Source organism: Zingiber officinale, chromosome 6A (assembly GCF_018446385.1).
Source record: "Zingiber officinale cultivar Zhangliang chromosome 6A, Zo_v1.1, whole genome shotgun sequence".
NCBI classification, from domain to species: Eukaryota; Viridiplantae; Streptophyta; class Magnoliopsida; order Zingiberales; family Zingiberaceae; genus Zingiber; species Zingiber officinale.
In genome coordinates this window covers 67,843,200-67,869,639 of record NC_055997.1, presented here as the reverse complement: position 1 = coordinate 67,869,639, position 26,440 = coordinate 67,843,200, and the positions used below count along the sequence as shown (strand labels likewise).

The 26,440-nt window shown below is 42.4% G+C and overlaps 1 protein-coding gene across 1 annotated transcript; it reads right to left on the bottom strand.

Moving 5' to 3' along the window:
- Positions 1–7,322: 7,322 nt before the first annotated feature.
- Positions 7,323–22,030, bottom strand: LOC121996484 (flavonol synthase/flavanone 3-hydroxylase-like). Its single transcript, XM_042550473.1, has 3 exons — positions 21,497–22,030; positions 7,804–8,131; positions 7,323–7,695 (listed from the first exon to the last, which is right to left on the bottom strand). Exons 1-3 carry the CDS (start codon positions 21,988–21,990, stop codon positions 7,483–7,485), a joined length of 1,035 nt encoding a protein of 344 aa, XP_042406407.1. The 5' UTR covers positions 21,991–22,030; the 3' UTR covers positions 7,323–7,482.
- Positions 22,031–26,440: the final 4,410 nt, after the last annotated feature.

Sequence of the window (26,440 nt, the reverse complement as noted above, 5' to 3'; positions counted from 1 at the left end):
AAAAACTACAACCGCCGCGTCATTCCCCGATCATTCCAGGTCGGCGACCTTGTCTGGAAGAAAGTCAAACCGGTCGGCGACGTCGGCAAGCTTGAAGCTCCGTGGGCAGGGCCCTTCAAAATTATCGAAAAGCTCCGCTCGGGTGCGTATTATTTGGAGGATGAGGATGGTCGGCAGTTAGATAGGCCGTGGAGCGCGAACCACCTCCAGCCTTACCGGGCGGGATGAAAGGTGTACCACTGTAAATCATCCTGTGTACTTTTTTCGACTGAATACTGGAAATGCAGAAATGAAGAACCAAGAGAACAAATATAAGGCATTGTCAAGAAACGAAGGCCCCGCGTCGTCCGTCCGGAGGTAAATGGGTCGAGCCAAGCGCTCAAGGATCGAAGACCCAGTACCTTCCGGACGAAGGTAAATTATCCGAGCCAAAATGCTCGACGAAGCAGACCCTGAGCCGTTCGGCCAGGAGTACGTTCTCCAAGCTGGGTGAAAGGGGCATATGGATTATCCGAGCCAAGCGCCCGAATAGTGAAGGCCTCCCAGCCGATTGGATTCGCAAGCAAATGACCCGTGCCGTTCGGTCGGGCACAAAGACTGTTCAAGCGCAAGATAAGTTATGAAGGCCAAGGTCGCTCGACCTGGTAAGGAGTTAGCCTTAAAGGCCGTCTAGCCCAGACGTTAAACCGTAAAGCCGCGCCGACCGGCTATAAATATCCGCGCCGACGAGCCCCGTCGTTAAAAATTGAGAGCCGCGCCGACCGGCTATAAATAACCGCGCCGTCGAGCACCGACGTTAAAGATCGAGAGACGAGCCGGCGTCTATAAACTCTCCGAGCGGAAGACCGACGAGCCCCGTCGTTAAAAATCGAGAGCCGCGCCGACCGACTATAAATAATCGCGCCGTCGAGCACCGACGTTAAAGATCGAGAGACGAGCCGGCGTCTATAAACTCTCCGAGCGGAAGACCGACGAGCCCCGTCGTTAAAAATCGAGAGCCGCGCCGACCGACTATAAATAACCGCGCCGTCGAGCACCGACGTTAAAGATCGAGAGACGAGCCGGCGTCTATAAACTCTCCGAGCGGAAGACCGACGAGCCCCGTCGTTAAAAATCGAGAGCCGCGCCGACCGGCTATAAATAACCGCGCCGACGAGCCCCGTCGTTAAAAATCGAGAGCCGCGCCGACCGGCTATAAATAACCGCGCCGTCGAGCACCGACGTTAAAGATCGAGAGACGAGCAGGCGTCTATAAACTCTCCGAGCGGAAGACCGACGAGCCCCGTCGTTAAAAATCGAGAGCCGCGCCGACCGGCTATAAATAACCGCGCCGTCGAGCACCGACGTTAAAGATCGAGAGACGAGCCGGCGTCTATAAACTCTCCGAGCGGAAGACCGACGAGCCCCGTCGTTAAAAATCGAGAGCCGCGTCGACCGGCTATAAATATCCGCGCCGTCGAGATTCGACGTTAAAGATCGAGAGCCGCGCCGACCAGCTATAAATATCCGCGCCGTCGAAACTAAGGACGCCAAATAACGAGCGTTCTCAAGTACTAAATTGATTAAGTCCGATCGGCCATCAGTTTGCCAATACTTCGCATTCACTGAATGCAAACAGCATAGCCAAGCGCTAAACGATTTCGAGGAAAAAAAGTCAACTGATTAACCCGATCGGTCGTCTAGTGGGGAACACGTGGAGCTTAACCGATTCTACGAATAAGCACCAAACAGACAAAAGACGGTAATGAAGGGCAAACAAAAATACAAGCAAAGGAGCACAACTAGGCCGAACAGCGCGTATAAAAATTTTACATCCGCAAAACGGATGAAATACAGAAAGTACTTGGAAGAACTCGTCTCACTCCGGGTCCTCAAAATTAAAAAAGGCGTCCGGGATATCGTCAATCATAGCCGCCAGATCTGAAGGGGGAATGCTCAGGTCAGCAGGAAGATGCCCACCCTTCTTCAGGTACGCCACGGTGACCTTGACCGCCTTGGCGAAAGTTGAGGAGACGTTGCCACCAAATTTTGCGCCGAACCGCTCCGAGCGGAGGTATTCTTGGCGCGCTGCTGCTAGGCGACTCGGCTCCCCTTCCTTGTACTTTCTGAAAGCCGCTCGGGAGGCAATTAGCGAGTCCTGGAGAACTTTCTGGTCCACCTCCGCTTTAGTGCGTTCAGCGGAGCGCCCATCCCGTTCGGCAGCTAGTTGGGCTTCCAGATTCTTAGATTGCTGATCTAGGGCTCGGACTTCAACTTTCATCTTGTCCAGATCAGCAATCGCCCGTTTCTTCCGGCTACTGGCGCGCTTCACCTCTGCGTCGCGTGTCTTCACCAGGCCTTCAAGTCGAGCCACCTCTGTAGCCAGGTCGGCGACCTTCTTCTGTTCGGCCTCACGGGCTTGTTTCTCCCGCTCGGCCGATGGACCCCCCGACACTTGGAGTTTCTCCAGGAGATCCTCCAGCTCGGCTAGCCGATGGCTAGTAGCGATTTGCTCCGCCCAATGCTGTGAGGAAAATAACAAGGTCAGGAACTGAACAGTAGCATGGCACAGGAAGAAAAACGAACCTACCTGAGTGGCTTGCTGCATATGGTTATCGCCGAGCTGCTTGGGCGTCACGAGGGCCACCCGAATCTGGGCGTCCTCGAAAAGCTTGGCGAGCGAACCCGTCAAGGTTATTTCATGAACGGGGCTTGATGGCCGATCGGCGGACAGTAAATATTCCTCCGATGGGAATCGAAGGGTAGTCTTGACGGTCGGGTGGCCGGCCGGCACTTCCTCAGCCGCAGTCGCCTGGCCCGAGGACTCCCCTATGGTTGAAGTCTCGCCCAACCGTCGTAAGCGACGACGAGTCAGTGGAGGAGAGCCAGAGGGCTGTGCGGTGGGCGAGGCCACGGGGGTCCTGATCTGCGACGGTGTGCGACTGGGCGAAGCGACCTCGATCGGCGCCTGGGGTTCGCCTTGGGTCGGCGGGAGGCTGGGGTCTCTACGACGTTTCCGCCGAACTTCCCGTGGTGAATCCCCGGCCTAGGGAACTCCCAGCTCGGCCGGGGCAGAGGAAACAGGATCCGCCTCAACCTCTGTTGAAACGGATGGAGTAGCTTCTGTTTCAGGGGTGGACTGCGTCCCCCCCTCTCCTGTAGCTGCCGGGCGGCTGGGGATTAGACCCCGCTCGGCGAGTTCTTTTTTGGTAGCCGCCTCAATCTCCACGGCCTTCAACTTCAGATGATCGGTGGCCTTGGAGCGCCACATGACTTCAGCTGTAATGGAAGAAATTAAAATCAGTTAGACAAAAAAGGCGAAGAGAGTAAAAAGTCCTTACTCATGCGGTAGGGGAGATTGGCCCGAACGGGAGATAATCCGAAAATATACAACACCCCCTTGAGAAGCAACTGGTCGATTTTGTACCGCTGACCGGACAACCAGTTCGCCGCATGAAGGTAGGTCGGATTGCTTCTGAATTTGCCGAGCTCCGGCTGGGTCGGCACAGCGGTCTGCCATTTGGTTCTGAATGCTGGCCGCTCGGGAAGTCGTATGTAGAAGAAGAACTCCTTCCAGTGCTTGTTACAGGTCGGCATATTATCAAAAAATTTAAAGCCTATTCTACTTTGGAAAATGAAAGTGCCCAGCTCGGATTGTTTGGGATAGAAGAGAAATGGAATATTTTAGGGTCAAGTGGGATACTGTGCAGCTTAAAGAGGACAACCACCCCGCTCAGCAACCTAAAGGAGTTCGGCACAAGTTGGCCGAGCGGGATGCGGAAATAATTACAAACCTCCAAAATAAAGGGATGGGTAGGAAATCTAAGGCCGCCCTGGAATTGGTCCAGAAACCGATCGGCGGGTTATGGGGCCGGTCGGCCGGGTCGGCTATAACTATTTCATGGTCATCAGGATCCCATACGTCCGAACAAGACGACGAGCGCCCTCTTCATCAAACCGACTCTCCATGGTCATGTACCAAGGGCCATGAACATCCACAGTAGGTACGGAAGTGCTTGCCATGACTGAAGTATCAAGAAAAAGAAAGAAGGAAGCCGAAGGAAACTCGGAAACGGAGGACAGATAAGAGTTCGCAAGCAAGGGAACGAAAGGAGTTCCACGCGAAAGGGAAAGGCCGAACGAAAGGAAGGGAGAAGCTTACTGAGGAAAGGTGAACGGAGAAGATCACCAGAAAGCCGAAAACCAACGAGAGGCGAGAGCTAGGACAACCGGAATGAAGCATCCGCAGGCACCTTCGACGGAGGATGAGCGATGAAACAGAGAAATGCGGCGTAAGGGCGGAGACGAAGGCTTTACGCGAACGAGGCTGGTCGACCTCGTCCGTCGGATGCAGGTCACGAGAGATGAGGTCATCATCTAACCGTCCATTTCAAAGTAACCGCGTCCCATCGTACGGATCACCACCGCCACACAAGAAGAGCCACATGGCGCTCTGTCACCAGGCGCAATTAATGCGCCCATACCGCGTATGCTTCGACTTAATGGAAAGGATTTGCGCGATTTTCGAGAAGATTTAGACAAGCAAACATCCACGCTGGACGCCAAGACATCCAGAACGAAGAGCCGAGCGGATGATGAGTTATGAGGGCCGAACGGCTCTAGGTATATCATAAGCGGCGACCGCCCGTTCGGACACATAGTCCAGTCAGTCGGACTCATTGCCTCCTTCGACTAGACTTGAAGAGGAGGCAAGTGATCCGGCAGTAAGAATGGGGGACCCCATTTAGCAGTCAACGCCGCGAGGAGGGCCAAAGGCCTTGGCCGAGCGGATAAGGAGGGCGACGACCAGCTGAAGCTTCCAAGCGGAAGCAATACACCCCGCCGGAGTCGGGGTTCCGACGCTCATGATGAACAGTAGGAAAGGTCGAGCAGAGGGCCTGCTCGGCCGAAGGAATAAAACATCAACGCTGTGAACAGTCCATAGAGCACATGACCAGGAAGCTCCCACGCCCGGACGCGAGGAAACTGCCGACCGGTCGGACGATCGACGGGGAGTAAGAAAAGGCAAGGATAGAAACATCTTCTGACAGCAGATGATATGCAGGATCTTAGGGCATGCGCTCACTGTCCCATCAAAGACGTGCTCGTACTGTAGCAGTAAGGAGTCAGGCAAGCTCCTCTGACAAGCCCATACTGGGTATGGGTTGAGGACACGTGTGTGTGCCTCGGTATATGTACATCAGCCTCCTCAGAAGTCTATATAAGGCCTCCACTTCTTCAACCGGAGGTACGTGAGTCTTCATCCGGCAACCACTTTCATCTATTCCTTCGCCTGACTTGAGCGTCGGAGGGCCGTCGCCGGGACACCCCTCCCGGCTCGGTTTTGTTGCAGGTTCGCCGGAGCACTCGAGGATCCAGCAGGGAGCGTCACATCCCCAGCATTCATTGACCCCTGGTTCGGACAGGATCAATATGTAAGAAACTTTAAAATTAATTTATATTGAGAAAAAAAATGAATATAGATTCTATCATCCTTTAAAAATTTTCCTTTTAAAATTCAAAAAAATTGAAGGTCAAGAATATACATAAATAATAACTAATTATTTCCATTATTATTGCATGCCATTCATTTTAAGGCTAAAGCCGTAGTCATGATTTTCTCCTAATCAAATGGGCACTTTCCAATCGATTCAGCACAATATTGTGCTTCGTGAAACTCTAACCTAATCAATTGACCAATCGATTGGAGAGAGCTAAATCAATTAACCAATCGATTCAGCACCTCTCTATGCTCTCGCGATGATTTCCTCCAATCGATTGGAGAAGACTTAATCGATTGCCTCAATCAATTCAGCCTTCTCCTTTCTCATGACAAACAACTTCCATGATCACCTGATCGACTGGCTTTGAGCTAATCGATTGCCCAACTCTGACTTGCTTAACCCAAGTCTAGTGTTCCCTTCCCCAACTTTCACTCAACCGTGACCTGTTGGGACTTCTTCACCAAGTGTCCGGTCAACCTTTTGATCCACTTGGATTTTCTCTTATGCCAACTTCTTGTTGAACTTCCGATCACAAAGTGTGGTCCTCCTTGACCTACTTAGATTTTCCTCTTACCTAATAGTAGTTAGGACTTCCATTTTCCAACGAGTGGTCCTCCTTGACCTTCTTGGATTTTTTTTACCTAACCATAGTTAGGACTTTCCTTTGCTAACGTGCAGCCCTCCTTGACCCATTTGGATTTTTCTTTGCCAACATGTGGTCCTCTTTGACTCACTTGGACTTTTCTTTGTCGACATGTAGTCCTCCTGGATCAACTTGAACTTTCCTTTATCTCACCCTCAAGTTAGAACTTTACCTTGTCTATCTCCCAATTAGGGCTTTTCAATCAAGTATCCAGTTCTCCATGACCTACTTGACTCCCGTCTCACAAATTGTACCATATATTATTCGAACATCGAAACTAAAACTCAAACCCACTCGAGTTTAGTAAAACTGACCGACCTTAATATGAGAATGATTGTACAAATAATCTCTCAATATAATAACATTGCTAATTCACTCACTAAAGCATTGTCCCAACAAAAGCTTGAATAACATTTTTTTATATAATTGATTCTTGTGTTATAGAGACAATTAGATTATAAAGGAAATTTCTACAAATATAATTCGATACGTATTAATAAAATTAATCTTTTATTTATAATCTTATTATTTTCTATATAATTGGTGGTAGATAATAATAAAAGGTATTACTAGTTGATTCTGTTCAGAATCTGAGTCAGATGAAGGTCGGTTGAAATGTCGTTGATATTAAAGGATAGGTGACTCGGATACACCTGGCGTATATGCACCGGAAAACAGATCCCAACGTGGAACTGAAGGACGGTGATGACCTAACTGGCGGTACTTAGGCTTTGCTCACATTCAGACAGACACATGGAACGTTAGAGATCTAAAACTAAGGAAAAAGTCTTCGGCGCAAGTCCTCCGACGCTGAAGTCAGATATTTTCCCCTAGAAGAATAGTGTACGAAGGAAAAAGAAATGTAGAAGACGAGTGTGAGTGTGCGAGTATATGTTATATTTTACAATGGGAAAAGGGTTAATTTCTGATGGATGCATATTTTCAGAAAAAAAATATTTCCTCCTATTTTCTAAGGTCAATTATAAATTGACTACATGATTTTTCTTTTTTCATATAATCATCATGATTGTGAGTAACAATTATTTTTTTTTTTACCATATTATGTGTTATATTTTTACGATATGTCAGCAACTTTAAAATTAATTTATATTGAGAAAAAAAATGAATATAGATTCTATCATCCTTTAAAAATTTTCCTCTTAAAATTCAAAAAAATTGAAGGTCAAGAATATACATAAACAATAACTAATTATTTCCATTATTATTGCATGCCATTCATTTTAAGGCTAAAGCCGAAGTCGACACAAACACTTCCAGAATATTTATTGCCATAGATAATATTCTTAATTATGCAATTGCCATTGGCATTGCCATTCCATAGTTCAAGTAAATAGTCTACTGCGGGAGCTTGTTGATCTTGCAATAAGCGTACTCTTTAAACATCTTCGCTTTGTACTTGGGAGGGTTGTCTTCGTTGACGACTTGTTGCAGAGGACCAATCACTGAGTCTCCGGGAGGAGAGCAAAACACCGGCCACGACATTCTCACCTTATCTTTGCTCACTGTACTTCTGTGCAACACGCTCTTATAAATCCCATTACTCAAAATCTACAAATGATCACGTACAGTAGTGTGACTATTTCAGTTTCGCATTATATATAGCTACTGTCAGTTCAAAAGCTAAGCTTATGGTGCGAGTTTGTTTGTGTTAATTACCTCAATTTGGTCGCCGATGTGGACAATAATGGCATTAGGGACATAGTCGACGTTGATCCAGCGGTCGTCCTTGAGGATTTGCAAGCCGGGGACATCGTTGGGGACGAGAATTGTCATGGCAGACATGTCGGTGTGTGCCACCACTCTGAGAGCTACGTCGGGCCGAGGACACGGCGGATAGTAGTTGATCTTGAGATTAAGGTTTAGGGAGTCTGCTCCTACAGCCTCCTTGAGAGCTTGATCCTCCAGCTCTAACCCTTTCGACAATTCTGTTAGCATTCTATCGACCAGATCCACTACATATTTGGTATATTCCTCAGTTATTTTCCTGAAAAACAGATAAAAACACAAGTGATCTCTGATATTTAAGTTTTGCCTGGGTGTTTTCGATCATAATCTTTTGAAGAATCTTATGGGGCTAGGCACTAAGTTCCTTGGCCTTCATTCACATGGGAAATGAACTTGCAACTAAGTTCCTTAGCCCTCAGTATAAAATAAAAAATGATATATGATTTTAAAATTACTCTATATCATTTGATAATTTCAAAAACAGATCTACGTGATTCGATTCTTATTGTTTTTATTATTGTATGTGTCCCCTGTTCGGACGGCAATCGCGGCCCTCAGCAGAGCAACTATTATTTTGTAGCCTCTTGGCCATAAATGATTTTATAATCACCTTCACTGACACGCAGTTACCGGTTGGACAAAGACAGATAAGCAAAGATTATTTTAGAAAAGTAATACTTAAATGATTTAGATATTTAAAAAATTTAAAACTTAAACGGGTAAAGACGTAAAGTTACACCCCTAAAAATACTTAAATGATTTTGATGATTTTTAAAATGCTAAAGGATATTTCAATGAAGAGGGTAAATTTGAAAGTTGTGGAAAATTTTCTTATACGTTAATTGGAAGTATTCTAATAATTTAAAATTACGAGGGTATTTTGAGGAGGGAAGAAAATTTTGTTGGATCGAAACGCGCTAGAGGGGGGGGGGGTGAATAGCGCTCGTGGCTATAATCGTTCAATTATCGGAATCGTAAAACGTAAGAGTTACTGCAGCGGAATAAAATGACACAGAGAGACAAGGGATTTTTACTTCGTTCGGAGCCTGTGACGACTCCTACTCGAAGGCCCGCGATCCTTGATCGCTTTCCGTGGGCAACAACTATAAGCTCGACAAGAGTACAAGTATTACAGTTAAGTATTGAAAAGAATACAGTTATACCGACGACAATATCGTAATCTGAAGATTCAGAGCTCCGGGTCGTCGATGTCTCGCAACAGCACTTCGGAATCGTCTCGTGAGCAGCTTGTAGCAGTGAGATCACTTGAAAGTTGTTTTTTGAAGCTGCTGGTCGAGACCCCTTATAAAGGGGGTTCAAGGCGCCTTATACTGTTCACCAAGGCGCCTTGAACGAGCCGAGTCACCCGCGTGGATCAGCACGGAGCTGGTCGAACTCTATCTGGTTCAAGGCGCCTTCAGCCTATCCAGGGCGCCTTCAACCTCCGGTCCAAGGCGCCTCCAGTCTGCTGCGCTGGCCTTTTCCTGACTCGCACCCGAGGCGCCTCCAAGCTCCATGGAGGCGCCTCGGCACTGTTCATCCGAGGTCTTTTTTGTACTTTGGTCCCTGCAAGATATGTTAATCCCAAAAATACCCTGCAGCGCAAAGTTAGCACAAAACAATGATATAACTATTGAAATATTTAACCGTCTCTTGACTGTCCGAGTCTGACTTCAGGTTTCCTACCGGAAACCCTAGGTCGACCCGACGCCTACTGTTCCCTCTACGGGGAACGCGTCCTCACCTACTCCACTCAGGAGATTTACCTGTCGCCAGTACGATCCTCCAGATCGACTGGACTTTTGCTCGGCACTCGATGCTTCCGGACTTTCTGCTGAACATCCGCTTCACCGGCCAGTTCAGACTTTCACCTGGTTCGCGACACCAGGGCTTCCACCTAGGGTTACCACCCCCTAGGACTTTTTCCTGAAGCCATCGACCTGCCAAGACTTTCCGCATAGGGTTACCACCCCCTATGACCTAGGGTTACCACCCCCTAGGGTTTTACCTTGCCTAACCGCAGTTAGGACTTTCCTGAAACACTCAGCAAAAGCTGTCAGATAACAAAGCACCTTAACTTTGAATCCTTTGCCATTATCAAAACTTAGGTTCGATAGTCGGATGCTTCCCGCACCAACAATCTCCCCCTTTTTGATTATGGCAATACGTAATTCAAAGTTAAGAAAAACAACATATGCATAAAGTTAACCAAGCTTAAGTAAATAAACTTCAAATGCAATAACAGTTAAGCTGGAAACTTTTAACTTGGTAATATTAGACTCTCCCTTAATAAAAGCCCTCCTTTTATTAAATACTTTGAATTTTCCTTTAACTTTAATTTACCTACTCTCCCCCTTTGCCATATATCAAAAATAAACCAGTTTGAAAGTAGATTTGTATTTTTCTGAAGGAAAATTTTCAAAGAGGGATAACAATAAATTTTCTTCTTAGATTGCCAAATTTGAAAATACTTAGCTATATATTTAGCTTCGAAATGATTTGTATTGAGAAAATATTTTGCCAAATAGCTAAGTTTAGAGTACAATCTAACTAAGTCTAGTTAAAATAGTCTTAAAATTAACTAAGTTTGAAAATATGAGTATTTGAATTTTCAATAAAGGGATTTGCTTAGAAGTTATAAAATATGAGGTCGCTTGAAAACTTTAAAACGTTATAAAAAGTTGACTAGATTTGAAAATATTTGAATACTCAATTACATGGACAAGTTTTGAAAAACTATAATTAAGTTTTGAATATGTATTTTGAAGAAACTTTGATATTAAAAAATATTTAGTTTTAGGACACAGGGAGTAGCAGTAGTTTGTTTTCTAGTCCAAGCATGAGTCAAATTAAATTACTGAGTTTAATTTGATTAAGTATCAGAGCCTTAAAATAATCAGGTAAAGTAATTTGATTAGAACCTTAAAGTACAATCATGCTTAAAAAAAAAATGAAACACACTTTTCCCAATTGTCTAACCTTTAGCTACTTGCTGATTGCCTAGAGGGTAGTAGCTTTCACATGGTTAGTCAAGTTAAGTCCATTTGGTCCAGCTAGAGTTGGCTAGAGCTGGAAGACTTGACTTGATTATTATTTATGATGTGTTTAACGTCCAGACTCATATTGATGCACAAATATAAGCATTCCTGAGTCCAGACTGTACCCTATGCACCTCACGCCATTCTAAGTTTGTCAAACACAAGCAAGGTATACCTAGGTGATTGTGAGATGCTCTGGCTTTAATCTAGGGGTACATGATATCTAGGGGAAAACCTAAGCTAAATCCAGAATTTTTGAAAATTCTAAGAAATTGGAATTTTGAAATAAGTATTTTCCTAGAAATTTTAAAAGCAAATCATAACCAATTTTTTAAAAAAACATTGTCTATTCTACCCAACACATTCCTATTTGTCTTCTAAGTGAGCTGAACTCAAGTTCAGGTAAGGGTTTTGTGAAGATGTCAGCTAGATTTGATTTTGACTCAACATAGTTGAGTATAATATCACCCTTAGCTACATGATCCCTTACAAAATGGTGCTTCACTTCTATATGTTTAGTCCTTGAGTGATGAATTGGGTTTTTTGTTAAATTTATGGAACTTATATTATCAATTGAGATTTTTGTGTTATGATAGTTCAGTTGATAGTCTTTAAGAGTGTGCATCATCCAAAGCAATTGAGATGTGCATTCACCTAAGGCTATATATTCAGCTTCAGTGGTAGACAAAGCCACACAATGTTGCTTTCTACTTGACCAACTTACTAGGCATTATCCTAGAAATTGACAACTACCACTTGTGCTTTTTATATCTAACTTGCATCCGGCGTAATCTGAGTCAGAATAGCCAAGAAGGTCAAAGGTGCAAGTTCTAGGGTACCAGAGTCCTATATTTAGAGTACCTTTAATGTACCTAAGTATTCTTTTAACATAGGTTAAATGTGACTCTTTTGCACAAGATTGGTATCTTGCGCACATACCAACCGCAAATAATATGTCGGGTCGGCTTGCAGTTAGGTAAAGCAAGCTTCCTATGACACTCCTATAGTACTTTGGATCTACTGGTTTTCCTTCAGGGTCAGAGTCTATGTTAATGTTGGTTGCCATTGGAGTATTTATTATTTTTGAATTTTCCATGCAGAATTTTTTAATTAATTCCTTTGCATATTTAGTTTGATAAATATATATTCCATCTTTAGTTTGTTTTATTTGTAAGCCTAAGAAAAAATTAAGTTCACCAACCATACTCATTTCAAATTCATTTTCCATTAATTTAATAAATTCTTTTAAAAATTTAGAGTTATTTGATCCAAAAATTATATCATCAACATAGATTTGAGCTATGAAGATGTCTTTTTCTACAGTTTTTACAAATAGAGTTGGATCTATTTGACCTTGGTTGAAACCTTTGGATATTAAGTGATTTGATAATCGTTCATACCATGCCCTAGGGGCTTGTTTAAGTCCGTACAAGGCCTTTTTTAACTTAAATACATGATTAGGATATCCTAAGTCCTCAAATCCTGGGGGTTGGCTTACATATACTTCCTCCTTAATAAATCCATTTAAGAATGCTGACTTGACATCCATTTGGTATAGTTTAAATCCTTTGTTTGCTGCATAGGCTAACAACATTCTAATGGATTCGAGCCTAGCTACTGGGGCATAGGTTTCATCATAGTCCAAACCTTCAACTTGGCTAAATCCTTTAGCTACAAGCCTAGCCTTATTTCTAATTATTTCGCCTTGATCATCTAGCTTGTTTCTAAATACCCATTTTGTATCGATTATTGATTTATTTGAGGGTTTAGATACAAGTTCCCAGACTTGATTTCTCTCAAATTGGGCTAACTCTTCTTGCATAGCTATGATCCAGTCCGGGTCAGGTAGTGCTTCTTCTATTATTTTGGTTCGATTTTAGAAATTAGGGCAATCTGACTGTGGATTCTATAGGAGGATCTAGTTCGACTCCTAGATTTGGATCACCCAAAATTTGATGAGAGGTGATAGCCCTAGTTGGTCTGATAAGTGGGTCAGGGGCTGGTTCCTCTGGTTTATTAAGATTTGGTTGAATTTCATCATCTTCTATATTTCTTGGATCAATTTCAACATTCTCATTTATATTTGGTAGATTATTTTCTTCATCAAATATTATATTAGTTGTTTCTTCAACTTTTAGGGTATTTTGATTGTAGACTCTATAGGCTCGACTGTTTGAGGAGTATCCTAAAAATATTCCTTTGTTAGATTTGAGTGTGAATTTTCTTAAATAATCTTTAGTATTTAAAATGTGAACTTTACATCCAAATACTTTTAAATAATTTAAGTTAGGAATTTTATGATAATATAGTTCATAAGGGGTTTTCTTGTGAAATTTGTTGATCAAGATTCGATTTTGAATATGATTTGCAGTATTTATTGCTTCTGCCCAAAATTGGTGATTTAAATTATATTCATTTAACATGGTTCTAGCGGCTTCTTGTAGAGTTCTATTTTTACGTTCCACCAGACCATTTTGTTGGGGGGTTCTAGGACATGAAAATTCATGTTGATATCTATTTATTTTACAAAATTGGGTAAATTTATGATTTTCAAATTCCCCTCCGTGATCACTTCTTATTCTTTTAATTTTAGTATCTTTTTCATTTTCTATTAATTTACAAAAGTTACTAAATATTTCATAGGTTTCATCTTTAGTTTTTAGGAATTTTACCCATGAAAATCTAGAGTAGTCATCAATTATTACTAAGCAATATTGGTTCTTGCTTAGTGACTTAGCTCCATGTGAATCAAATAAGTCAAGGTGAAGGAGCTCAAGTAAGGAGCTGGTTCTTTCAAGATTTGTTGATTTGTGTGTTGACTTAGTTTGTTTTCCCTGTTGACAAGCATTACAGATAGAATTTTCAATGAATTTTAGTTTTGGTAAACCTTTAACTAAACCATTATGACTCATTTTTGAAATGAGTCTAGTGTGAGTGTGACACAATCTTCTGTGCCACAAATCAGTTTCCTCTTCTTGTGTTAGAAAACACTTTGTTGAGGATGTCGGTAGATTAATTGAATACATATTATTTATCCTAAGTCCCTTAAGTAAGATTTCAGGATTTTTAATGTTTTTAACTAAACACCTGGTTTTGTCAAAAGTTACTAAGTATCCGCTATCACACAATTGACTTATACTTAGTAAATTAAACTTGAAATTTTCAACTAAAAGGACTTTTCGAATAATAAAATCGGAGTTAAGTTCGATATTACCTCTTCCGATTACCTTAAGTTGACCTTCGTTACCGAATGCAACTGATCCTAAGTTCTTGTACGTTAGTTTAGTAAACTTCAATTTATCTCCAGTCATGTGTCTGGAGCAGCCACTATCCAACATCCATTGATCCAATTCCTACATAGGAAGTGGTTGAATTGTTTTAATGGATTTCACGATAGTTAAATTGAAGTAAACTTGTTAGAGATAAAATTTTGAAAGAGTTTTGAAATTTAGTTTTGAAATAATTTTGAAATTTGATTTTAAAATAATTTTGAATTTTAATTTTAAATTTCTTAATCATCTCACCCGACCTAAATTTTCAATCAGGGAATCCTATAATTGTTGTGAGATGAATTATAATTCAATTTTAAGGTTTGGGTTAACTTTGTGTTAGATTCATGTTTAGCTTTGGGTTCAACAAGTAAGCATTCTTTGGATAAACTTCTGGGCTATGGTGAATCACAAGGAACTCATTAAAGTAACCATGCCTTCGAGGTTTTCCAAATAGTCCTACCCATTGAGCTTAGTACTAAACCTTGGTCTAACTAGTTAGGATCCATTTAAGGGTAGCTTCGGTTAGTTCCACTTGGCCAAATGCACCAGGTCGAAGCCATATCTTCCTAGACATGCGATGCCCAAGCTTCCCTAACGTACTATCATCCAAAAACTTCACCAGTACTGTGGTTCAAGTTAACCTTAGTCCGTTTTAATCTAACCTTAATTACCCTGCCGGGTGATCTACTCTTGTTTTACCCATTTCAGGTAGATTAGGTTCAGTTACCCTGCCGGGTAGTTTAGTTGGGGGTGCCAGCGAGTCTGGATCCTCTATCTTCATTTTGAGTTTTAATTGAATCTTGAATTTATAACTTAATTTTAAATTTTGAAGTTGCTTTTAATTTTGAATTTTGAGTTTATAATTTAATTTTGAATTTTGAATTTAATTTTTTAATTTCAATTTCGAATTTTGAATTTTGAATTTAATTTTTAATTTCAATTTCGAAGTTGATTTTAATTTTGAGTTTAATTTTTAATTTCAATTTCGAATTTTGAATTTTGAATTTAATTTTTAATTTCAATTTCGAAGTTGATTTTAATTTTGAGTTTAATTTTTAATTTCAATTTCGAATTTTGAATTTTGAATTTAATTTTGAATTTTGAATTTTAAATTTTTAGGATTGTTTTTCTTTTTGCTCCCCCTGGATCATGGCCTCGATATGATCTATCGAGGTAGTATATTTGATCCTTCGGAATCCAGTATTGGCCAAGTCCAACTTGATTGACCAAGTTAGACTTGGAGACCCATGCTTGGACTGATTTAATACTTTGTTTATTTATTAATGATAAATAAGATCTATATTTACTTTTGTATCCCAGCCCAGTTCTGTTGTAGACGGCTCTTTGTGTCCCAAGAATCAAGTTCAAATTCTTGGAGCCCAAAGTAAACCGTTCTAAGGTATTTTCTAAATCTTTAACCTGATTTGTTAGACTTGAATTTTCTTCCTCAAGTTTTTGAACTTGAGTTGGAAATTCAGTCTGACTCTGGTCAGGTAAGGGTTTGGTGTTAGCCACTTCTTTAAGGACACTTACTTCCTTTAGAAGTGACTTAACTTTCAGGTTTGACTTAGCTAATTTGCGCAATAAATAGCTAACTAAAATGTTCAACCGGGAGATACTTACAGCGGGGTCTGGTCCTTCGGAAACGGATACGGATCCGTGGCTTTGCTCGGACTCTGCCTCAGACTCGCTCTCGCATCCGTATTCGACGACTTGGTCCCGGGCCATTAATGCGAGTAGACTCGTTTGTTCGAGCTCGTCGTCGTCGTCCTCCGATGAAGATTCGTCCCATGTTGCCTTAAGGACCTTTTTCCTTCTTTGCTTTTTGACCTCCTTCAGGTTAGGGCAGTTGGTTTTGATGTGCCCTTTTTGGTTACACCCGTAGCATGTAACTTCAAACTTCATCTTTGTATTTTGTGGGCCTTCCTTTGATTTTACTGCCTTCTTTAGATCTCTTTTGTCGAATCCTTTCATCTTGTAGAGCTTCTTCACGAGGTTTACCAGCTCGGTTGTAATGTCACCTTCTTCATCGTCAGAGTCTGGTTCAGCTTCCGATGCTGGTTCGGTTCTCCGTCGTGGTCTCGGTTCCCGGGTTCGGCTTGTACCTGCAACCAACGCAATACCTTTCTCGGTTGGCTGTGCATTAGTCTGCTCATGAAGTTCAAATTCACTAAAAAGTTCATCTAGTTTTAAAGAAGATAAATCCTTGGAAACTTTGTAGGCATCTACCATTGATGCCCACAATGTATTCCTTGGAAACGAGTTTAGGGCATACCTTATTACGTCCCGATTTTCTATCTTCTGGCCAATTCCGTGAAGAGAGTTAAGGATGTCTTGTATTCTCGCGTGAAGAGAACTCGCCGTTTCGCCTTCCTGCATTTTTAGATTATATAATTTATTAAGTAAAAGATCTCTTTTACTTACCTTGGTGTCGTCAGTGCCTTCGTGGAGTTCGATTAGCTTTTCCCAGAGCTCCTTTGCAGAGGAGAACGGGCCAACTCTGTTGAGTTCTTCCTTGGTAAGACCACACTGGAGGGTGCAGGTAGCTTTGGCGTCGGCTTCCACCTTTTTTATTAAAGAAGCGTCCCACTTCTCGCAGGGTGTAGTTTTGCCATCGTCATCGATTGGCAGTTTCAGTCCCGTCTTTATGATCATCCACGTTTCGAATTGTATCTTTAGATACGTTTCCATTCTTCCCTTCCAGTAGCCAAAATCCTCTCCGGAGAATAGCGGGGGACATACAGTGCTGAAACCCTCTTGTTGGGCCATTATGTAACAAAAGAAAACAACAGAATATGTTCCAAGACTAAGTCTTAGATTAGTAGTGCTGGAATAAAGAATAATAAAAAAATGAACTCGAGTGGTGTTGCACCTACTTCGAGCAAAAGTCGATTCGAGGGAAACAAAAATTAGAATATAGCTATAAGGCTAAATTCTAATTCGACTCCGAAAACGGAAAAAACTGCGAAAAATTTCTTTTTGAAAGGTGGTTGCACCAATTCAAAACGACCCTGCTCTGATACCAATTGTTGGATCGAAACGCGCTAGAGGGGGGGGGGGGTGAATAGCGCTCGTGGCTATAATCGTTCAATTATCGGAATCGTAAAACGTAAGAGTTACTGTAGCGGAATAAAATGACACAGAGAGACAAGGGATTTTTACTTCGTTCGGAGCCTGTGACGACTCCTACTCGAAGGCCCGCGATCCTTGATCGCTTTCCGTGGGCAACAACTATAAGCTCGACAAGAGTACAAGTATTACAATTAAGTATTGAAAAGAATACAGTTATACCGACGACAATATCGTAATCTGAAGATTCAGAGCTCCGGGTCGTCGATGTCTCGCAACAGCACTTCGGAATCGTCTCGTGAGCAGCTTGTAGCAGTGAGATCACTTGAAAGTTGTTTTTTGAAGCTGCTGGTCGAGACCCCTTATAAAGGGGGTTCAAGGCGCCTTATACTGTTCACCAAGGCGCCTTGAACGAGCCGAGTCACCCGCGTGGATCAGCACAGACCTGGTCGAACTCTATCTGGTTCAAGGCGCCTTCAGCCTATCCAGGGCGCCTTCAACCTCCGGTCCAAGGCGCCTTGAACTCCATTCAAGGCGCCTCCAGTCTGCTGCGCTGGCCTTTTCCTGACTCGCACCCGAGGCGCCTCCAAGCTCCATGGAGGCGCCTCGGCACTGTTCATCCGAGGTCTTTTTTGTACTTTGGTCCCTGCAAGATATGTTAATCCCAAAAATACCCTGCAGCACAAAGTTAGCACAAAACAATGATATAACTATTGAAATATTTAACAGTCTCTTGACTGTCCGAGTCTGACTTCAGGTTTCCTACCGGAAACCCTAGGTCGACCCGACGCCTACTGTTCCCTCTACGGGGAACGCGTCCTCACCTACTCCACTCAGGAGATTTACCTGTCGCCAGTACGATCCTCCAGATCGACTGGACTTTTGCTCGGCACTCGAAGCTTCCGGACTTTCTGTTGAACATCTGCTTCACCGGCCAGTTCAGACTTTCACCTGGTTCGCGACACCAGGGCTTTCCACCTAGGGTTACCACCCCCTAGGACTTTTGCCTGAAGCCATCGACCTGCCAAGACTTTCCGCATAGGGTTACCACCCCCTATGACCTAGGGTTACCACCCCCAAGGGTTTTACCTTGCCTAACCGCAGTTAGGACTTTCCTGAAACACTCAGCAAAAGCTGTCAGATAACAAAGCACCTTAACTTTGAATCCTTTGCCATTATCAAAACTTAGGTTCGATCGTCGGATGCTTCCTGCACCAACAAATTTTAGATAGTGAAACCAAATTTTCACGCGTGGTGAAATAAAATAAAGCACCTGTAGTCGGTGCCGGGGAGGACGGGCCAGATCCGGTGGTTGACTTTCGACGGCGGCGCGATGTAATGGAACAAAAAATCGACCCACGCCTTCTTCCCCTCCAGCTCCCTCTGCAGCTTCGTCCCGTACCCTTCCTGTCCTCCACTCGCCGGCGCCCCGCCTCCGGCCTCTTTCCGCGCGTACTTCTCCTTCTCCTCCTGCGGTAGCTCCTCGAAGAATTCCCTCCCTGCTCGCTGTAGTTCCCGCATCACCTCCTCAGGCACCCCATGGCCCACCACCTGGAAGATCCCCCACTCCCGGCTCGCCTCCGCGATCGCTCGCGTGATCTCAGGGCCGTCGAAGGCAGCGAGGTCGATGACGGGGATCGCCGTCGCGGGGCCTAGGAAGGTGGTGAGGGACGGTTGCTCGTGGTCGGATCAGATGAACTCCGGCGGAATGGCGCCTGCGTCGGAGGCGCAGAAGGAGGCTATCAGTTGAACGCGCTCGACTTCCATTGCTAAGTTGAGGAATGGAGATCATCAGATCAAGGGACAAAAAGAGATTGTGCAGTGAGAAATATAAGAAACCTCCTAAAATTATCTCCGTGCCCTTTATAAATTATATATTTATAAAACATTAAAAATTCATAAAAATTAAATAAATACGAAATACAAAACAAAGTTATATAAATTCTACCCTTGGAAATTTTAAAAACTGCTATATAATTGAATGATTATCAGGTCTCGCGGATTCAATCGGACTTCCCGTTAGATATTGGACCTCGCGGAACTATCTGAACTTCTCACTAGCTATCAAGCCCTACGGACCTAACTGAATTTCCCACCAGCTATTAGGTCCCGCGGACCTAGTTAAATTTCAGCTTGGTGTCAGGTCCTTCAGACCGGTCAACTCCTGCATACTTGGTAGAAGCGTTATACAAACAACTCATTTAACTTTAACTTATTTATCATATATGAAAACTATATTGTTTGTGCAACATGCACCAACACGTACTATTTTTGATGATTTTTATTTTTATTATTTTAAATTTTAAGCCTATTTAGGATTTTTAAGATTTTGAGTTAGTTCTTTTAAGATTTCTTTGTTTTATTATAGTTTAGGATTTTAAGTCTATATAAATAATCATTTGGATTGATGTAAAAGAAGTTTTTTGGATTAATAATTCATCCTGTCCGGAATCTGAGTCAGATAAAGGCCTGCCTGGTTTGCTGGTGTGGACGTTGACAGGCGGGGGGGCTGGGGGCGACTGAGACACCTTTCTCGTATATTCTTCCAAAAAGGGACTCCCACGTGGTGATGATGGGCGATGATTCTTGAGTCGACGGTACCTGAGCTCTGCGCACACTCAGATGAGCATACGGACGTTAGAGGTTAGAAACTAGGGAAAAAGTCCCTGGTGCAGACCCTATGACGCTCAAGTAAGGTGCTTTTTTTCCATAAGAACATTGTACGAAGTAGAAAGAAAGTAGAAGACAAGTGCGAATGTACGAGAGAGCGTACCTATAAAAGGGTGAGGTCCTTCCTTTTTATATAACAGTGTGTACCTTCTGGAGCTTGACTGATATCAGAGAATGTCGAGTGCTAGAACTTGTCGGGTGATGGAGGACACGTGGCATCCTCTTATAGCCTGAAGGAAGGTTTCATTCGTCGGTGATGGCAAACCGTTGAAATATTCCCTGACACTTGACAGTTATTCTCTGACAAGCGATTATGATTCGTTGACCTTGTTGTCCTGTAGTGCCTCCTGTTTTGACCGGGTATGAATAAAGCAGCTCGGAATGATTAGTCGGGCGTATCATCTGGCCCCAACTGTGGGGTCAAGAGCTGTGGATAGATCATCTAAGGGTCGACCGGGAGTGGACCGCCTAGCAGTTAGCTGGCTGAGTGCACTTGGCTCCAGTACAATCATGTTGCGAAAACCTGACTAGTCATATTCCGGCCAGGCATTCCCCCGACTGCCCACTCAGGTGTCCCCGACCTGGAGTTTCGATCTGTGAGAACTCGACCGGAAATTAGGTGGCTGGCGTTGTCACTCGATTTTACTTCCTATTTCCATGCCTGTGGACTGCCACGTTCTCTTGACTTTTGACTGCCACGCCTCCTTGTCTTCTGACTACCATGTCCCCTTGACTTCTGACTGTCATGCCCCATTGACTTCTGACTGTCACACCCTATCAGACCCCGTCATCACGTACCGTATCACAAGCCCCCCCAAGTCTAGTCGAAGGAGGCCCAAGTCCGACTGACTAGACTCATGCTCCAGTTTACTTGTTCCACCATTTCGTTCTTAAATGCTGCATCTTTTCCCAGTTCCTCGGCTAGGCAACCTGATTAATTACCCAATCAACCTTGAGAGAAGAGCCCTATAAACACCTTAAAGCTTCCTCTTCCCGCCTCCCTCTTTAAAATGACTGAGTTCCCCTGCATCATTGTAATTTTCTTGTTGACTTCTTCTGACCATGAAATCCCCCCTAATTCTGATGAGGTGTCATCTTTACGCCAACAAATAGCCCATATGACTCGGCTACTTGCCTACAAGGATACAATTTTAGCCGAGATGACGCAAAACAGAGATCTTCAATCTTCTCTCTGCCAAGATATGGAGGAACTCTGGTTAGTCGCCAAATCTTGGATCCGAGTGGAAGTAGCGTTAAAGTAAAAAGCTTATGTAGATCTGGAGAGCCAGGCTCAATTCCTGATCTATGTAAAAGAGAACCATGCTGCCTCTATATCCCTTCTTTAAAAAGAGAACCAACTCAAAGATGAAACTATTGCTCAGCAACGTCGTATTATTCAATTCATCAAGGTCGAGCTGGCTCAGGAGCGATCTAACTCAGGGCATGCAGATCACGTAGAATACTTAAATGATTTAGATATTTAACAATTTTAAAGCTTAAAGGGTAAAGACGTAAAGCTGAACCGATTTAGGTAGTGAAACAATTTTCACGGGTAGTGAAATAAAAATAAAGAACCTGTAGTCGGTGCCGGGGAGGACGGGCCAGATCCGGTGGTTGACTTTCGACGGCGGCGCGATGTAATGGAACAAAAAATCGACCCACGCCTTCTTCCCCTCCAGCTCCCGCTGCAGCTTCGTCCCGTACCCTTCCTGTCCTCCGCTCGCCGGCGCCCCGCCTCCGGCCTCTTTCCGCGCGTACTTCTCCTTCTCCTCCTGCGGTAGCTCCTCGAAGAATTCCCTCCCCGCTCGCTGCAGTTCCCGCATCGCCTCCTCAGGCACCCCGTGACCCACCACCTGGAAGATCCCCCACTCCCGGCTCGCCTCCGCGATCGCCCGCGTGACTTCGGGGCCGTCGAAGGCAGCGAGGTCGATGACGGGGATCGCCGGCGCGGGGCCGAGGAAGGTGGTGAGGCACGGCTGCTCGTGGTCGGATCGTATGAACTCCGGTGGCATGGCGCCTTCGTCGGAGGCGCAGAAGGAGGCTATCAGTTGAACGCGCTCGACTTCCATTGCTAAGTTGAGGAATGGAGATCATCAGATCAAGGGACAAAAAGAGATTGTGCAGTGAGAAATACAAGAAACCTCCTAAAATTATCTCCGTGCCCTTTATAAATTATAAATTTATAAAATATTAAAAATTCATAAAAAATAAATAAATACGAAATACAAAACAAAGTTATATAAATTCCACCCTTGGAAATTTTAAAAACAGTTATATAATTGAATGATTACAAAAATTTATTTTGCTCATTTTAAACTAGCTTATGGCTGTTTTATTTAAAATTATACAAAACTTAAAACTATCTAATTTTATAAACAAACCTATAATGTAAGATGGGAAAGAACGCTAAAACAGGACCAAATTTTAATTTGATTCGGAGCTTTCAATCACTTCTATTCTAAGACCCGTATTCTTCGAGTGTTTTCGTTGGACAATCTACTAATTGTTCGAAATGATTATAAATTACAAGTACAAGAACTATAAAATAGTGTTACCGACAACAAAAAGAAAAGAATCCGGATCGTCGATTGTCGGAGGAATTTCACAACGTCGTAGGAGTTTTTTCAGAGCACCGAGCAGAAGAGAAAGTCGTTGTAGTTGTTGTTCTGAAGCTCTGGGTCGAAGGCCTTTAAATAAGTCTATTCTGGACGTTTGGAATCCCTCCGGGCGCTTGGACCACGTGGCTTGGCCAATTGACGCACTCCATGTAAGCTTGTGGAGCAATTTTCGGGTCCGGGTGCCCGTACCGCCTGGGTGTCCACAGCCTTGTCCAGGCGAGCCTGGTCCAGGCACTCGGACCAACTCCGGGCGTCTGGACTCCTTCAGAGTGTCAGACCCATTTTCTTCAGCCTTTCCACCTGCAAGGAAATGTTAGTCCAGATAATCAATAAATGTATTTTTCCCTGCAAAATAGAGTTAGCACGAAATAAGAGATTATGAGTAGTAATTAGATCCTGTCTCTCTGAGAGCAGGATCTAGTCAAGTTCTCAACTTAAGTTTCCCAAATGGACCTAAGTTGGATCGACGCCTACAGTTCCATCAATGGGGAAAGCGTCTTCACTGAATCTCTCCTACAATTGCTTACCTTTATTTACCATTTGCAGTCACTCAACTTGCCTCTGCCCCACTAAATTTTCCTGCTAGTTGTCAAGTCTGTAGACCCAACTGGACTTCGACTGATTGTCAGGTCCCGTGGACCCAACCGGGCTTCCCGCCAGATATCGGGCACCGCGAAGCTATCTAGACTTCGCACCAGCTATCGAGCCTCTCGTACCTAATTGGATTTCCCACCAACTATCGGGTCCTACAGACCTAGCTGGATTTCAGCCTGATGTCAAGTCCTTCAGATTAGTCAACTCCTGCACACTTAGTAGAAGTGTTAGATAAACAATCCATTTAATTTTAATCTATTTATCATATGTTAAAATCAGATTGTTAGTACAACCTGCACCAATACATACTATTTTTGATGATTTTTATTTTTTATTTTTAAATTTTAAGCCTATTTAGGATTTTTAAGATTTTGAGTCCGTTAATAATATTTTCTTTCTTCTAAAATTTCTTTATTTTATTATAATTTAGTATTTTAAGCCTATATAAATAATCAATCATTTGGATTGATGTAAAAGAAGTTTTTTTGATTAATTATATTTTTGATAGTGCCGTTTATTTTACTAGTTTCTAGTATTCATCTTCAAATTAACAAATTATAGAAGATTATTTTCGGTATTCATGTGTGAATCAACGGATTTAATAACTCGTGGGATAATCACTACTCCGTCCGGTGTTAATTAGTATCAGAGCTCTAGATCTAATGAATGATTGTTGTGGTTTTGATTGTGGTTGTGACAGACATGTTCCAACTGAGAAAGCCTCACACCGTGATCGTAACACTCAAGATGAGATATTTGAAGATCTACAAAGATAAATTACGGAGTTATTTTAACGTCTAACAACGTAAGATCTTGAATATCATGAGGTATATGGTTGACGTTGTGACAGGTAAGTTTCAGCTGAGAAAGCTTTACAATGTGATCAAGGTGAAATTTTAAAGGTCGTAAATTTTTTTATTTTAATTTGGATAAAATTTTTGTTGAGAAAGATATGCACAATAATATTAAAATAGTGATCTAATTTAAAATGAGATTGAGTTAACTAATAAGCTAATTTATCACGATAATGAAATAGAAGACGTTGTCGCTGAAGTTGGTGACAGAGAGAAACAGAATGAACTGCGAGACCTTCTTTCTGGATGTTTGCAAGTTATAATCCAAAAGTTGGGAGCATCTGAGAAAACAAAGCATGCTGACCAGATAACGGAATTTTTTCTCCAGGTGTTTGGTTGCCGAAATGCTACAATATATGAACAAACTATGCTTGCAAGTGGTGTCGTTGCACATGTTGTCAAGGGAAATTCCATAACGTACCTGCAAGACTTTTATCTGTATTTGGAAATGAGTTTTAGAAACTTTCTGGAGCATCAATGGTATACTATCATTATTCTAGGAGCCCAAATCCTCTCGTCCATAATTCCGGATCGTTTCTTGTTTCTTTCCATAATTTACATATCGGATTGTGGTTGGAATTCGGTCAAAATTAATTATGATCTCTCCTGGGTTCACTTTTCCATCCATGTTATAGTTTAGAGTGGAGACAGGTGGCCTGAGGCCACTGACAATGGGCGGGCCGCCCCTTGCTCGGTATCATATAATCCATCCATAGCTGACGGCCTTCTGCTACCTACCTCAACCCTAAATTATAACTTAAATGAGAAGATGAATTCAGGTAAAATCATAGTCAATTTTAATTAGATTTCAATTATAATTCAACATGTAAATTACGAAAGAGTCTAGGAAAGAACCAGGGATTATGGATTGAGTTGTTGGAAATCAATGCAGGACATTGGAGGAGAAGATGATATCATACTGTGAAGTAATCTTGATGGTAAAAGACGAATATGCTCGCCCTTAGCGCCCCCGTCAATCCGTCCCAGGGCTAATATGGAGGAGGTAAATCACGGACAGCTACTAGCTTTTGGAATAGTGACTAGCACATAAAGGAGACATTTATCTCGATTTTACCGAGATTCAAATCCCAAATTTTATGATGGTAATACTTCATGCGCTAGCCACTAGATCTATCAGAAGAGACATACTATGATGTAATCATTGTGGCAAAAGGTGAATACACTCGCCCCCAATGCCCCCGCCAATCCGTCTCAGGGTCAACACGGAGGAGATAAATTACGGACGGCTACTAGTCTTTGAAATAGTGACTACTAGCACATAAGGGAGGTATTTATCTCGACTTTGTCAAGATTCGAATTTCAGACCTTATTATGATAACACTTCATATGTTAGTCACTAGATTCATCCGAGAGAACATAGTATGATGTAATCATGTGACATGATTACATCATATCATGATGTAATCATGATATAATTACTGAAGGATATGTGTAAGTAATCAGTTGATATTTTCGTGTTACGGGCTGAGGAGTACGCAGTGTATCACCACAAGGAGAAGAAAGTATTCCGCATGGCTTGAAACTCTGACGTGATCTGCTTCACCCTCCGATAAACTTTTGAGGATTTGGTACTAGACAATTTTCTTCTACAGCTATTATTTTTGATAGTATTCTAAACTCAGGATTAAAAAATTACTATTCTAAACTCAGGATAATTTTTTTAACTTCAAATTTTCATGATTAATGCACGAGGATCCAAAGATTTTTATTATTATTTTTTTATAATTTTTATTTTTTTAATTTTCGGGTAAAATATTTTTAGTAATTTCCATCTTTTGTATTTTTAAAATTTGAGTTTATTTAGAATTGTTAAGATTTTGAATGTTAATAATTTTTCCTTTCTTTTACTATTTATTTTATTTTTGTGTATATTTTTATTTTCTGGTATTGCTCTTCAAATTAACAGATTGTATAAGATTATTTTCAATATTCGTACACTAATCAATAAATTCAATAGTCAATAAGATAATCACTATTTTGTTCGGCTTCAATACTCCTCCTACCTAATGAAGTTGAAATGTATGTTCTTCTTTAATTTAGAATATGAAGGCGCTGAAATTTCGTTCTATTTCAATTTCCCCTTATAAACATTGTATAAGTACAGAACTTTTCCTAGCAATCCTCATATTCGATCAAACATGTGTTTGGTCAATTAAGCAAGTTCTTGACGGATCAAAGCATGCCTTGATCGAAGTATAAGATCGTTGGCCTCTTGTGTTGGTATTCAGGATCGATACAAAGAAAACTAAACTAATTACACAGTGGAATCAAAGAACTAGTTGTACCTTTCTTTTGTAGCCAAAGATCTCTTGATCTTCTGCTGTATTCCTCTCTTCTTCTTGGACGTCATGTGGACGACGATCTACCAAGACAACAAACACCCTTCCCATCTTTTCTCCCAAACCGTTGGCCACCAAGAGAGGCTCTAGGAT

Excerpts from the sequence above, each read along its gene's own strand:
- LOC121996484 (XM_042550473.1), bottom strand. The coding sequence starts at position 21,990 with ATGGAAGTCGAGCGCGTTCAACTGATAGCCTCCTTCTGCGCCTCCGAC. Across the intron at positions 8,132-21,496 it reads CTCCCCGGCACCGACTACAG|GAAAATAACTGAGGAATATA; the intron begins GTTCTTTATTTT and ends TCTGTTTTTCAG. Across the intron at positions 7,696-7,803 it reads ACATCGGCGACCAAATTGAG|ATTTTGAGTAATGGGATTTA; the intron begins GTAATTAACACA and ends GATCATTTGTAG.